The sequence below is a fragment of the Orycteropus afer genome, unplaced genomic scaffold (assembly GCF_000298275.1).
Source record: "Orycteropus afer afer isolate SDZICR_OR568_19922 unplaced genomic scaffold, OryAfe1.0 scaffold00074, whole genome shotgun sequence".
NCBI lineage: Eukaryota > Metazoa > Chordata > Mammalia > Tubulidentata > Orycteropodidae > Orycteropus > Orycteropus afer.
In genome coordinates, this window is record NW_006921661.1 from 5,877,261 (window position 1) to 5,892,652 (window position 15,392).

The window sequence follows — 15,392 nt, forward strand, 5'->3', positions numbered from 1 at the left end:
TGATACTGCCTTGGAAACCCAAGGAGGGATCGCTATGAGTCAGGTCCAACTCGATGACACATAGCAACAACAACAACATGAATGGTATATGTAGAAATTAAATTGTTAATTGTTTTGCTGTGTAAAAGTTCACAAAAAGAGAAAAAAAAAAAAAAAAAAAAAGCCACTAAACAACAACAAAAAACTGAGGAGAAGGGTGTGACTTCACAAACTTCAGTCACTGTGCCAGGGCTAAGGCTTCAGGGCAGATGTGACCTTTGCTTCTGGGGGTCACTGCCAGAATAGGAGACAGGTACCCACTGAAAAGGCCTCAGGATGCAACAAAAGCTCTAGGGAGACCCCTGACTCCTGCCCCTAGCTCCCCACCACTGTGTGACTTTGGTCTGTGGGATGTGGGACAGGTCATTTCCCCTCTCTGGGCCTCAATTCCTCCCCTGTGCTAAGAGGGCAGTAATCCCTGCCTGTTGGGTTTGGCTATGAAAGGGGAGAAGGGGAAACATTCTGGGTGGGAGGAAGCCTGGAGGCCTGCCTCAAGCATGCATGACCCCTCTCCTCTCTCTGCTCTTCCAGTGGGAACGCCTCTGGTTCTTGCTCCTCACCTTCACCTTTGGGCTCACACTTACCTGGCTCTACTTCTGGTGGGAAGTCCACAATGACTATGATGAATTCAACTGGTGAGTGAATGTGGGCTGAGCAGGGTGGGTGGGGCTCTCAGGCACAGGTGGGGACCTAGGGCTTAGGTTTATGCCTCTCTCCCAGGTTGGCTATTAGACCTCTGTTACCACTTCTCTGTGTGGCCTTGGGAAAGTCTACTTCCTCTGAGCCTCTGTCCTGTCCCCCTCCCAGGGCTTTGTTGAGGCTGATGTGACACTGTAGGTGGGAAGTGGGTGAATACCATAAGCTGGTAAGAGAGATGACATACGTGGATCTTGTTCCCCAGACGCCCCCAGCCTAGCAATGTAAGTGAACAATGAAATAACTGGAACCAGGAAAAAGGGAATTCTGTGCCCCAAGCTGGGAGGCAGAGGGATCCCACTAGGGGCTTAGGGAAGGCTTCCTGGAGGAAGAGGCATAGGAGCTGGCTTTGAAGGATGGCTGGGTTTGGAACACATGGGACTGCAGCTGCCAGTATCCTTAGAGGCCCCTGGTGTTCCCTTCATGACTCAGCCTACATTACTGAAGCCTAGAGCACAAGAGGAAAAAAGACGTAGGAGCTGGAATGAAACCCTCAGACAAAGCAGAGGCAAGCTAGGGAGATATAGGGGCTCCTTCCTGATGCTGTTAGGGATGGAATTGTAAGACTGAGGGCAGGGCTTAGCCTAGGGCCAGGACTTCTGGTTGCCCACTTTATAGACAAGAAAACTAAGGCTCAGAGAGACCAAGGTCCCAGCAGAGGAGATAGCCCCAGACCCCAGGCCTCCTAACTCCCTTAGTTGGGTTCTGGGCAGGGATGGTGGATGCTATGGTTCTGGGACAGCCCAGGGTCCTTTGTGGGCTCCAACCTCAGGTTCAAAGTGTTGTCTCAGGCAGTTACCTGGAAGCTGGAGGGACACCTATTTCCTCCTCACCCCCCTCCCAACCTCCATTACCTGCCTTTTGTCAAGCAATGAAAGGCTATGAGTGGAAGGGAAGGACCTTAGGTTCTAGTGGGAACCTCTCTGTCAACAGGTAGGGAAACTGAGACTCATGGTGACATTGTCAGTTAGGGGCAGAGTTGAGGCTAAGATACCAGGGCTGCTCATGCCCCATCCAGTGATCTTTCTTTCTTTTGATGAGAAATTCAGCTTAGTGTGACCATGAGCAAGTCTCTGGCTGTCTTTGAGCCTGTTTCCTCTTCTGTGAAATGGGGTAACTCTGGCCTCACCAATCTTCCTGAGGATGAAGTGGATGTCAGAGGATTCAAAGCTCCATCTAAATATGAAGCTGCTTCCTGGGAGGCAGAACCTCCAGGGGAAGTGCCCATGGTGTTAGAACTTGGGGTCTCTAGGATCTAGGACACAGATTCTGCCAGGCTGCAGTTCTAGGATTCTGTGAGGATCCTGAGACTGTCCAGGGAATCTGGGGGTCCACTCCCTCTGCACAGCCCCAGGCTTTAATGAGCACAATAAAGGACATGCTGCTCTGCTGCTCTTGCTCCCATCAGCCCAGCAAGATGACCCGGGGCCCCAGCCGAGTCCCAGAGGTGGCCTCTGGCCTTTCTTAAATGCCATAAATCAATTATTCATTCTTGTAGTATCCAAAGTACAGACCTTGTCATTATGGGTATATGGAAATATCCCCTGCCGACCCATCAACTCTGTATGCTGAACTGGAGGTCTACTGCCTGGAAGATCATGCACAGATGGGGAAACTGAGGCCCAGAGAAGGGCAGGACTTGCCCACGGCCACACAACTGGTCAATGCCAAAAGCACGTATTAAAAGCAGTGAGGAAACCAAGGCTTAGAGAGGTTATGTAACCTTTCCAAAGCCACGTAGAAAAATGAAAACAAATCTAGGACTTGAGCCTGCCTGACTGCCTCATGCTGTTCACAGAGCCACTCACAATGCCTCAGAGAGTAAGCTCCCTGTCACTGGATGCTTCGGCAGAGCTGGGGGAGGCTGCAGAGGAAGCCCTGTCCTGGGACTCGGGGATGGCCCGGAGACCTGCAGCTCCTTCGTCATGTCACCTCAGTTTCTTGGAGTTGATGCTGAGGTTCCAGATCCTAGCCTGGCCCTCATGCTCATGAGAGTCTCTGGCAACAGGGACATTCATTCTGTAAGAGGATGTGAGCAATACCCAAGTGGTCAGGGCTGGATGAGGATGACTAGGGTGGGGCCATCGGGGCTGTTACCATCCAGGAGGGCTTTCTTCCAAAGTGGTCACACTCAAGAGACAAGGGGCACCAACATATCCTTTAAGAGTAATTACCATGAGCGAGTCCCCCTCCCCTCTTTGAACCTCAGTTTCCCCAGTTGTACAATAAGTTACATGTACTCAGGGATCTTCCAAGTAGATGCCACTTGGAGTCTTCCTGGTCTCCCCTCCACCCTCTGCTGAGGCCCAAGATGGCAGCAGGTGTGAAACTGTCTGGTGCTGACTCCATTTCTTAGATGACCTTGAGAAAGTTGCTGCCTTCTCTGAGCTTCAGTTTCCCCAGTTGCATAGGAAGGATATGGTAGTTCAGTCCTTTTAGAAAGCAACTAAGCAATATCTGGAGCCTTAAAAGGTTCATTGCCTGTGACCCTATAATTCTATTTATAAGAATCTATCCTAAGGAAATAATTCAAATTATAGAAAAATATATGTATAAAACTTTTCATCTTTGTGTTGATTTATAATAGTGAATAATTGGAAATTATTTGTTTTTTCTATTTTGAAAATAATTGAAACTATTAAATGCCATTACTAGGGAGCTGGTTACATAAATTATGATTCATTAATTCAATGGAGTACCACATGACTGTTAAAAATCACATTTCCCTAGCATTTTTACTGACATCAAACCACAAAACCAAACTCACTGCCGTCAAGTTGGTTCTGACTCATAGCGACCCCTCCTTAGGTTTCTGAGGCAGTATCACTATGGAAGTAGATTGCCCAATCTTCCTTCCGAGGAGTGGCTGGTAGGTTTGAACCGCCAGCCTTCTAGATAGCAGTCAAGTGTGTTAGGCATTACACCCCAGTAAGTCTTATATTATTTAGAAGAGAAGCAGTTATGTATTGAACACTTACTGTGTGCCTTACCTTACTATGAGGGAGATTCTGTTCTTATCCCCACCCCATAGATGAGGAAAGTAAGGCTCAGAGAAGTCAAGTATTGCGTTACATTATCAATTCTAAGACCCTGTATTTTTGCATTTTAATCCTGAAAGAGAGATGATCCTCACAATCGTGGCATCTTAGAGTCCATGGAGCCTATTGCCTTACAGGCCAATTGAGGCAGAGTTGGGATTCCAATCCAATGTGGGCATCTCAGTCACTATGCTGGACACAATGTAGCCCTGGGTCTGCTGTGTATACAAATATATCAGCACAAAAGGGAAGAACATCTACTGGAAGAAAATTCAGCAAAGTCTTGGTAACGACTACTTCTGGGCTGTAGAACTTTGAGGAACTGTAGTTTTCTCTCTGCCTCTTGGTATTCCTAGGTTTCTCACCATGAGCAGGCATGATCGATGCTTGGGCAGTGAGAAGCGTTGGGACTTTATGGGTACCACCTGGTCACTGGGCCAGGCCTGTGGCCTGTCTGGCTGTGTTAGAGCTCACAGTCCTCCTGACCATCCTTGTTTCTGGACCAGATCTGACTCCTGCCCCTTCTCCTTTCAGGTACCTCTACAACCGCATGGGCTACTGGAGCGATTGGTCCGTGCCCATCCTTGTGACCACAGCTGCCGCTTTCACTTACATTGCAGGCCTCGTGGTACGCAGGGGCTGGCAAGAGGAGCAGGTGGTCTTGCTGCCAAAGGGAAGAGGGACTTGGCCTGTGCCAAGCTGTGGGATGGTCTTGCCTTGGTCTATAGGGGGAGGTTGGCTTTTCCCAGGGCCTCCTGTTCTGCTGTCGCTCTGAGGCTTAGGTCTTCTGACATGGGAGGTCATCTTGCTTTTTCCAGCTTCCGTTGTCTGCCCCTTCTTTAAATGTTCTTCCCCTGACCTGGTGAGCACCAGCCCAGCTATTAGGGCCCACTGCATATGGCCCTCTTTTGGGAAGCTCTGGGTTGGGTGTCTGCTTCCAGCATTCTGCCCATTCAGACTCAAGTCTGGGGGCTTCTCAGGGGTAGGGTACAAGTCTGTTTTAGAATCCTGGGACCTGGACCTTTCAAAGTATTTGGTGAATTAAGTTGGGTGGTATAAGTACAGCAGGACCCAGTGACCCATTGGAGAGAAATTCCAGAGAATGGGGACAGGGGCCTGAAAGAATGTGGGAGGAGGCCAAGCTGGGTTGGGCTGGGCAGGGCAGGACTGGGCATTCCCATTGCCTGTAGGGAGGGTTTGCTGACTCTGTGCTTTGAGTCAGGCCCAGAGCAGCAGTAGGGTGTGGGTGTCTGGGGAATCCTGACCAGTGGTAGGAGCCTTCCGGTCCCACATGGAGCCTAACTTTCCCTGGGGCCCCCTCCTCAGATCCTGGCGCTATGTCACATCCTCGTGGGGCAGCAGATGAACCTGCACTGGCTACACAAGGTAAGGACTGCCTCTGCCAGAGAAGGAAAAGGGCAGGGGAGGCGGGGAGGCTGCAGTAGCTGAGGAAAAGCCTGGATACATCATCCCTCCCTGGGTCATAATTATAATTGCTGTAATTGCTAACCCTGGGCACTCACTGTTCACATCCAGCCCTTTATTTACTTGTTTAACCCTCATAGCAAACCTATGATGCAGGTACTGTCAACATCCCATTTTGCATTTGGAAAAACTGAGGTACAAAAAGATTACGTAGCTTGCCCAAGGCTCCTGGTTAATAAGTGGTGGATCCAGGATTCAAGCTCCATAGCCAGGCCCTGTGGCTGGCTTTGCCTGGTGCTTCAACTCCTCTTTGTTCTTCAGAGAGCTCTTTTTAAAACCCAGATTCCTCCCGCATTTAAAGCCCTTTCCACAGCTCCCCTTACTCTCTGAATGATCCAAACTCTAACCCAGCACCAAGGCCCAACTTCTGTCATGGCACAGTGGCCCTCAGCTTCTGCTACAAGAAACATCTCAGGCCCCCTGGTGTGTCTGCCCCTTTTCTGCTTTTAGCCCATGTTTCTTGCCCTCCCTTTCTCCCCCTTCCTTGACACTCCGCTGGGTGTTTTCAGACCGATGCAGTCTCCTCAGCCAAATTCCTGAGCATCTTCATTATGTTTCCATCTGTCTCCCCTGCCCCCACCCTGAGCCCACCCTCCTCAGTCTCAGAGGTCCTTGTAGGCCAGAACCAGCTCTGTCCACATCTGTGTCCCCAGTACCCCACTGGGGCTAGGCTGTAAGCAGATGAGCTTCATATATTCCTGAGCCCCAGCTCTCACTCCCCATTCAGTGTATGTGTGGTGTTGGGTGTGCGTTTCTGATGCCAACTCTTTTGAAGCCCCAATGGGGACAGGGGTTGTACAAAGCTGACCAGTATAGAGCTCCTCCCTCCTCCAGAGCCCATAAGCCATAGAGGAAGGGCTAGGTCACCTCTCTTTTTCCAGAGCCTGGCTCACCCCAGCACACCATTTAAAAACCAAAAAACACTCACTGCCATTGAGTTGATTCTGACTCATAGTGACCCCCATTGGGTTTACAAGGCCATAAATCTTTATGGAAGCAGATCGCCTCATCTTTCTTCTGTGGAGCAGCTGGTGGGTTTGAACCACTGACCTTTTTGTTAGCAGCCAAATGTCTAGACCACTACCCACCTAAGCATACCATTTAGAAAGGGGCAAAAAGGTCCAGAAATAACTGTGAGCCCATGAGATGGGTCCAGAATGACTCTGAGAGGTGGGGCTTACTTCTGCCGGGCAAGAACAGGAAGAGGGAAGCTGTGTGAGCTCAGGTTGGGCTTTGGGTTGGGCTTGGTATGCCTCTGGGTATCCAGAGGAATGTCCTAGGTCAGTTGATAACATTAGTCTCAGCTCGGGAGACAGACCCAGAATCAGGTGTCATCAGCACACAGATGGTGACTGAAGTCTTAGATGAGTGAAGAGCAGCACACAGCCTCAGTTCTCTCCTGCCTTCCTCTTGTTTGTCAATCTATCCTGAGGTCTCCCTTGGGCTTCCATAGTCCCATCTATAAAGCACTTTCTCCTTCTGGCTGCAAAGCTGATACTTGAAAGACCTGCACCAGCTGGCACCCCAGGCGAGGCTGGTGTATGCTCTGGGCACCTCTTCTGGGTTGTGCCCAGCTCTCAGCAGGTCAGCTCCCATCTGCTTGATCCCAGCAGAGATCCCTTGGGGGTGCCTGATTGGCTGGAGGTGGGCAGATCAATGTCAGATCTTCTCCTGGGGGCATGAGGATCGGAGCCCTTCATCTGTGCTAGTGCCAGCTTCCCAGGCTCCAGGGCAGCCTTCCACTCCACTCTCTCCCTCCTGTAGGATCCCAGCATGTGAAGGTTCCATCCAAGCAGAGCTGGTTCATGGCCCAACCTGCTGCACCTGGAGGGAGAGAGTTCCCATAGCTCAGAATCCTCCAGCAGAGGCTGGAGATTCTACTCATCAGGTTCCAAGATTCTGCCATTTGATTCTAAGATTTTAAGGAATCCTTAATCATTTTTATTTGTTTTGTTTTAATTACCTGTTAAAAATGTTATTGTGGTAAATGTATATAACATAAAATTTGCCATTTAAACCATTTTTAAGTGTACAATTCAGTGGCATTACATTCACAATGTTGTGCAATTATTACCACTATTCCCTCATTTCCAAAAATTTTTCATCACCCCAAACAGAATACCCATTAAACAATAATTCTCCACCCTACCCCCAGCTCCCGGCAGCCTCTGATCTACTTTCTGTTTCCAGGTACTTCTCCATTGTAGATGTTTTATATAAGTGGGATTGTACGATATTTGTCCTTTTGTTTCTGGCTTCTTTTACTTAGCACAATGTTTTCAAAGTTCTTGTTGTAACATGTATCAGAATTTCATTCCGTTTTATGGGTGAGTAATATCTCATTGTATGGCTAGACCACATTTTGTTGATTCATTCATCTGTTGATAGATACTTCATTGTTTCCACCATTCAGCTATGTTCATAGTGATGCAGTGAACCTTGGTGTGCAAGTCTTGAGTCCCTGCTTTCATTTCTCTTGGGTATATAACTAAAAGTGGAAGTGTTGAGTCCTATGGTGTTTCTATGTTTAACTTTTTGAGGAACTGCCTGCCTGTTTTCTTCAGTGGCTATGTCCTTTTACATTCCTACCAGCAATGCACGAGCATTCCAGTTTCTCCACATTCTGGCCAACACTTGTTGTTTTCCTTATTTCTTTGATAATAGCCATCCTGATGGCAGTTTGATTAATTTTTGACCATGTAATGCATTCACATGACTCAAAAGCCAAAATGCAGAAGAGACTACACAATGAAATTCTCCCTCCTACCCAAGTTCCCAGCCTCAAGTTCCTTTCTCCACATTTCTTTTGAGACAACCATGATTCCTTTGTGCCTTTCAGAGCTCTTTTAAACACATACACATATATATGTTGTTGTTGTTGTTGTTGTTGCCGTCGAGTCGGCTCTGACTCATAGCGACCCCTCCTTGGGTTTCCGAGGCAGTATCACTACGGAAGTAGGATTGCCCAACCTTCCTTCCGAGGAGTGGCTGGTGGGTTTGAACCGCCAGCCTTCTGGTGAGCAGTCAAGTGCCTTAGGCACTATGCTACCAGAGCTCCTTATAGCCCCCCAAAAAGCCTTGTTACTGTCAAGTCAATTCCAACACGTAGTGACCCTATAGGACAAAGTAGAACTGCCCTATAAGGTTTCCAAAGCTGTAGATCTTTACGGAAGCAGATTGCCACATCTTTCTCCCACAGAGCTGCCAGTGAGTTCGCAGCTTTCGGTTTGCAGCTGAGTGCTTAACCAGTGTGCCACTCTCACTGCTGTTGAGTTGGATCTGACTCATAGTGACCCCTCCTTGGGTTTCTGAGGCAGTGTCACTGTGGAAGTAGATTATCCAACCTTCCTTCCAAGGAGTGGCTGGTGGGTTTGAACTGCCAGCCTTCTGATTATCAGTCAAATGCCTTAGGTACTATGCCACCAGAGCTCTTAATGTGCCACTTGTTGTCATGTGCTGTCAAGTTGTACCTGACTCATAGAGACTCCTCCTTGGGTTTCCGAGGCAGTATCACTACAGAAGTATATTGCCCAACCTTCCTTCCGAGGAGTGCCTGCTGGGTTTGAACCGCCAGCCTTAGGGCTCCTTAAATACCTATCTTTCCTCCATTTTCTTTAAGCACAAGTAGTAACTTCCTATGCACTCTCTTCTGCACCTTAACAAGATTCTTGGCACTCCTTCCACTCCAGTACATGAAGAGCTTCCCCATTCGTACTCTCTCCTATCCCAGTGTCTCCTGGTTCTTTGAGGATTTACCCTATTAATGGGCCTAATGGACATCCCAGTTCTCAGTCCTTTGTCAGTACAATGGGGAATTGCTGGGTAAAGGTATGTACTTGTGGAATTATGATAGTTCTTTTTTTTCTTAATAGTTCATTCCTTTTTTTAATTGTTGCATATATATGTGACCTAACATTTGCCAATTGAACATTTTTTCATGTATACAATTAGTGACATCAATTACATGAATCAGGTTGTGCTAACCATCACCAATATTAATTCCAAATTTTCCACCACCATAAACTCACTGCTTCCTGAACAGTGACTTTCCTTTTGCCTTTCCCTTCTGCCCCTTTCATACCTACCAGCCACTCCCTGGAAGGAAGATGGGGCAATCTACTTCCGTAGTGATACTGCCTCAGAAACCCAAGGAGGGGTCGCTATGAGTCGGGGCTGACTCGATGGCACATAACAACAACAACCACAACAACAACTTCTGCCCCTAATAAACTTTGGCTTCTATACATTTGCCTGTTATAGATATTTCATATGAGTGAGATCTTGAAATATTTTTTCTTTTGTGACTGATTTCATTAATAGTTCATTCTTCTTTGTTGCTGAGTAGTATTCCATTTGCAGAGACATACTAGATTTTGTTGATCTATTTTGTTCACTATTTAACTAATATTTGGATTATTTCCAGTGTTTGTATATTATAAAAACATCTGCTTTAAACATTCCTGTACACATCTTTATATGGTATGTGCTTTTATTAATTTTATTAAAATACCTAGGAGTGGAATGGTTGGGGCATATGGTAGTTGTGTGTTCTTGCCAAACTCCCTCCTTAGAAGTGCCACCAATTCATGCATTTATAGAGAATATATAAAACTCACTACCGTCGAGTTGGACCGACTCATTGCGAACCCTCCTTGGGTTTCCAAGGCGGTATCATTACGGAAGTAGATTGCCCAATCTTCCTCTTGAGGAGTGGCTGGAGGGTTTGAACCACCAGCCTTTTGATTAGCAAGGCAATATATGGTCGTGCCTATAAAAACACCCCCACAGACTTCCTGACTTTTGCCAGTCCGATGGTGTATCAATGTCATTTTAGCTTGACCTTCCCTTTTTAGGAGTTAGATTTGGCATTTTTCATGTGCTTCAGTCATTTGTATTTAGTATTCTATGAACTAGGAGCTCTGGTGGAACAGTGCCTAAGGCATTTGGCTGCTAACCGGAAGGCTGGCCATTCAAACCCACCAGCCACTCCTTGGAAGGAAGGTTGGGCAATCTACTTCTGTAGTGATACCACTTCGGAAACCCAAAGAGGGGTTGCTATGGGTTGGATCCGACTCTACGGCAGTAAGTTTAGTTTTAGTTTTTATTCTATGAACTGCCTTTGTATCTTTTGCCCTTTTTGCTATGGGTTTTGTTTCATGTTTATTAGTTTTCAGATGTTCTTTATAGTTTGGAAAATTAGTCTTTTATCCAATGAACTGCAAATAATTCTTCATAGTTTATGATTTGTCTTTTGACTTTGCTTATGGCATGTTTGCCATGTTGTTGTTGTTGTTGTTGTTGTTATGAGCCCTCGAGTCAGACATGACTCATAGCGACCCCTCCTTGGGTTTGCCATAGGAATTATTATTATTATTCTACTGTGCTCAAATCTGTCATCTTTATACATGACACCTGGGTTTTGTGTTATACTTAGAAAGACCTTTCCCACACTGAGATTACAAAAATTTATCTGTGGTATCATTTGATAATTATATGTTTCCATTTTTTAATATTGAAAAATTTAAAAATATTTTTGGAAGTTATTTTAAGGTATAGTAGGATCTTCCTTTGTTCTTTTTAGATGGCTTCCCAGTGTTCCCAACTCTCCCTACTGAATAATCCATCCTTTCCCCCCTAATTTGAGATGCCAGTTTTATCATATACTAAAATTTCACATGTATTATCTTGTTTCTGGGCTTTGATTTACCTGTTTGATCTTATATCAGTATCATACAGCTTCAATACTATAGTTTTGTAATATGTTTTAGTCATCATCTTTACTTTGGGAGTATGTGGTTCTCTCCAAGTCTTGGGTAGCAGAGGGGCTGGAGGATAGAGGTGCTCAGAACTGTGCAGGGAGGGAGCCACTTGTGGGTAGGCTGGGTACTGTGAGTGGATCCAGGGGCCCACTTGGGAACTCCCTTCCCCCACACTTTACCAACCTTCCCAAAACTCTTATTTCCCAGGAACCCCTTACAGGAAAGGAAAAAAAAAAAAAAAAAAAAAAATTAAAGCCTCCAGAGGAAGTCTAGGGGTCCAGGAGGTAAGGGAGAAGGTTGCAGGGTAGTTGGGGGCTTTGCAGTAAATAGGAGGCTCTTTCTCCGAGATGCTGTCCCCTTCCTGGGTAAACTAAAAATACCAAAAACTGAGCCTACGACCACTGAGCCTATTCCAACTCATAATGACCCCCACTAGGTTTGCAAGGTGGTAAATCTTTTCAGGAGTAGATTGCCCCATCTTCCTTCCATGGAATGGCTGGTGGGTTTGAACCACCAACCTTCTGGTTATTAGTCAAATACCTTAGGCACTGCACTACCAGAGCACCTTTCCTGGCTAACCCACTGCTTGAACAATTTGTCTTAGAAAGATCAGCACGAGGCTGGTCCCCATGAGGCGGAGGTCAAAGATGTCCCAAATGTCCAAACTACCATGCCACTCCATCATCTCAGACATTAACCCCTCCTCCTCCTCCCAGTAATTTCCCCAGTCTTAGGGTTCTGAATTTCGCTGTAACGCCTCACAGAACTCACAGACACCCAAGGGTTCGTCTCACGTAGTGGTGGTGGAGGCTGGCAGGCTGGCGAGTCCCAGGTCCGTGAGTAGGTCTGGCGGATCCTCCCAACTCTCGGGGTTAGATGAACCTTGATCAGCAGATCAGACGGCGACTGCTTTCCCAAATCCAGGGGTGAGATGACGATAAGCCAAGGATCAAAGCTGGAGCAAGAGGCAAGTGAATCTTCCCAGGAGATTCGTAGGTAAAACCCTCCGGGAAGCTAAGGGTGGTGATTTTTTTTTTTTTTTATACCCTCCAGCAAGGCAGGACTCAAGATACATTCCACTTGTGTTGTCCCAACAGAATTAACCTAAATCCCATCACAGAGTTGATTGCCAGTCATTATAGGGAATGACTACTACCAGCTGCCCAGCCAAGTTGATACCTGACCTTAACTACCACACCACCCCAAACAGGCATGGATAATGCGATTTACAAAACACCACAGAATGGAGGACAATGGCTAGAAGGGCCACATCAAGCAATTCACTGCACCCACCACCCCAGAATCAGCTCAGATGTCATCTCTGTGAGAATGTGAGCCCTGATCACAGGTTCTACCTCCAGGCTACCCAGTCATAACACTGATCATACTTCATTGTTCTTGTCTCCGTCCTCACCTGTCCACTACTTGACAGACTTAGTGTCCTCTCTCCACCCCACCCTAACCCCAGGCAGAGCAGTCTGATTAATCTGTGTGGTCTCAGCCCAGGACTTGCACAGAGGAGGTGTCTGCCAGTGACCTTCCCTGAGGCCCAGGGAGGAGCACTGAATACCACACAAGAAGTTATTGGATGAGCCAGGGCTGGTACATCTGCCTTCAGTCCAGGCTCCATCAGCTCCTCTGCTTGCTATCCTAATACATTCATTTCATCAACACACTTCACAAATTCAGACTTCTTTCCAAACAATGGGCCCAGAAGCCAGTTCTTCCTAGTGTCTAGCCTCTACCCTTTTAGCTGCATCTTAAGAAAGGAAAGCAAGTCAAGATAACTGAGTATCAGTCATTGTGCTAACCATGGCAGCAATAACCATCATTTATTGTGTACTTACTACATGGGTCAAGTGCTTTTCACAAGGTATTTCATTTATTTCTCCCAATACACCTATTTCTCACTTAGACTATCTTGTTATCTGACACTTGCATTTACAACAACAGTAAAAAAATCTGCTACCCACCTATTTTGCACATTAATAACATACATCCAGCAGTAACAAACACTGAGATACAAAGCAAGAGTAATGCCAGCTGTGATGATTAAGGTTATGTGTCAAATTAGCTGGGCCATGATTCTCAATGGCTTGGCAGTTATGTACTGATGTAATTTGGCAGTTTTGTAATGATATAGTCGTCCTCCATTTTGTGATCTGATGTGGTCATCTTCCATTTTCACATAATGCCAACTTTTGCATAATAACTTGGTCTTTGGAATTAACCATGTTGATACGTGAGGAGTGGGTGTAATCCTGTTCATTTGATATTATGTCCATTTTACAAAATTTATGCCACCAACATTTAATAAGTATTTACTGCTTTGGTGCCAGCCACTGTGCTAAGCATTCACTTGCATTTTCTCATTTATCTTTCCCAAACCTCTTTCAGGTAGATACTCACTATCCCCATTTCATAGCTCAGGCAATAATGCTTTGAGAGGTTATCTCCCCTATTAAACTGCAGAGTTAAGATTTGACCAGTGGTGTGATTTGAGTAACTTTTGGCCCAATGCCCTAGGCAAACTGTCTGCCTTTTGGACTAGTGTCCTCATGGACTACTGAACCAAATCATTTACTTCCAAGGGGCCAACCCATTCTGTCCCCTGCAAGGCTAGGCTCTGACTCCCTTGGGTCTCAGCTCCCTGGCCTGGCTTGTGGATGAAGGTACCAATTGTAGCCTCCCTTCCTCCATCACTATTACCAATCACAAGCCCACCTGGAGAGAAAACCCAAGACCATTTTCACAGGGGACAGTGACCTGGCTCCAGGCCTTCTGGTGTGGGAGTCATCCTTCCTGGTCAGATTTAAGGAACTGTGGTCACATTGCTGGGAGTCAGTGCTATTACTGTGGCTTTGGGCACAATGTGTTTTTGTATGTGAAGGGGAAGTCCTGCAGAAGTTGAACATTGCAAAATGTTGCTGAGCATAAGGTACCACTATAGCAATTTTAAAACCCAGAGCTCATAAAAATTTTAATTGCATTAGGATTATGGGGAATCAGTTTTACTGCAAGTGTTTCCACTAGTAGTTAAGCATTGTAATAAGATGCTCTCAGAAAGGACCCTTCAGAGATGCTTGCTGTGCCCAGGATTTCCTCCCGCAGCCACTAGGGAGCAGATGCATGCCTGGAGGGGCAGCAGGAAGGCAAAAGGCTTTGCAGGGACCTGGGAGTTGGGGGTCCCAGAGATTGTAAAAACATCCTGTATTCCCAAGAAACTCCTCAGCCTTCCTTCACATTGAGAAAGAGCCTGATGTCTAAGAAAGGCAGAACCGGTTGAATCCTAGATCTGCCCCTTCAGAGCTGTGTTACCTATTGAATGTTTTGTTCAAAGATACTCTAGAAGAATCCTAATCAAAAGGGGGAATATGAAGAACAGAATTTGAATTCTCATAAAATACAGACTTTATGGAACCATTGAGGCTAGAGGAGCTGCAGAACCTGAAGATAATCTTTAAACTTTAAACCCTAAACCAAAAATATCCCCTGAAGTCTTCTTAAAATCAAACAATAGTTTAATTAGCAAAGAATGGTCTTCCTTGAGCATTATAATCTTTTACCCACTGCCACTGAGTTGATTCCTACTCTCAGGGCCCTTTAGGATAGAGTAGAACTGCTCCATAGTGTTTCCAAGGCTGTTAATCTTTGGAAGTGGACTGCTTCATCTTTCTTCTGCAGAGTGGCTGGTGGGTTCAAATTGCATACCTTTTGGTTAGCAGCTGAATGGTTTAACCACTATACTACCAGAGCTTCTTGTTTGTTTGTTTGTTTGTTTTAATTGTGACTTGGATGAAAGTTGGCAGAGCAAATTGGTTTTCCATTGTTTTGTAACATTTACTGCAATCCCCACACTGTAACAGTATTCTTCCTACTTCCTCCTCGCACCTACCCCTTTCCTTCATTCTTCCTTCCTGTCCCCTCCCACCTTCCTAGCTCTATCCCTGGTCAAATGCTGTCCTCTTGGTCTCATATGCTTGATTGTTGTAATGAGTGCATACCCTCCTGATATTATTGTCCACCTTAAAGAACTGTCTATCGTTTAGATGACTGTGGAGTCACGGATGATAAGTTCACTTCCTAGCTTGAAGGGTATCTAAGGGCCATAGTCTCAGGAGTTCCACCAGTCTTCATCAAACCAGTAACCCTGGTCTTTTTTTTATGATTCTGAGTTTTGTTCCATATTTCTTCCTACTCTATCTGGGACCTTTTTTTTTTTTTTTTTTATTAGGATTTGGGTGAAGATTTACAGAGTAAATTCACTTTTCATACAGCAGTTCACATATACTTTGTCTCATGTCATTGACCAAAATTTACAATGCAGCAGCTCCCCTCCCACTTCCTCCCCATAGTTACCTCCTCCCAGTGTCCA

General features: G+C 46.0%; 1 protein-coding gene across 1 annotated transcript in view; it reads left to right on the forward strand.

Moving 5' to 3' along the window:
- The window catches only part of GDPD5 (glycerophosphodiester phosphodiesterase domain containing 5), a 56,960-nt gene that overhangs the window by 21,368 nt on the left and 20,200 nt on the right, over nt 1–15,392 (forward strand). Inside the window, exons 2-4 of the mRNA XM_007940928.1 lie at nt 571–674; nt 4,308–4,401; nt 5,100–5,159. Coding sequence (XP_007939119.1) covers nt 571–674; nt 4,308–4,401; nt 5,100–5,159 — 258 coding nt within the window. The remainder of the gene's footprint in view (nt 1–570; nt 675–4,307; nt 4,402–5,099; nt 5,160–15,392) is intronic.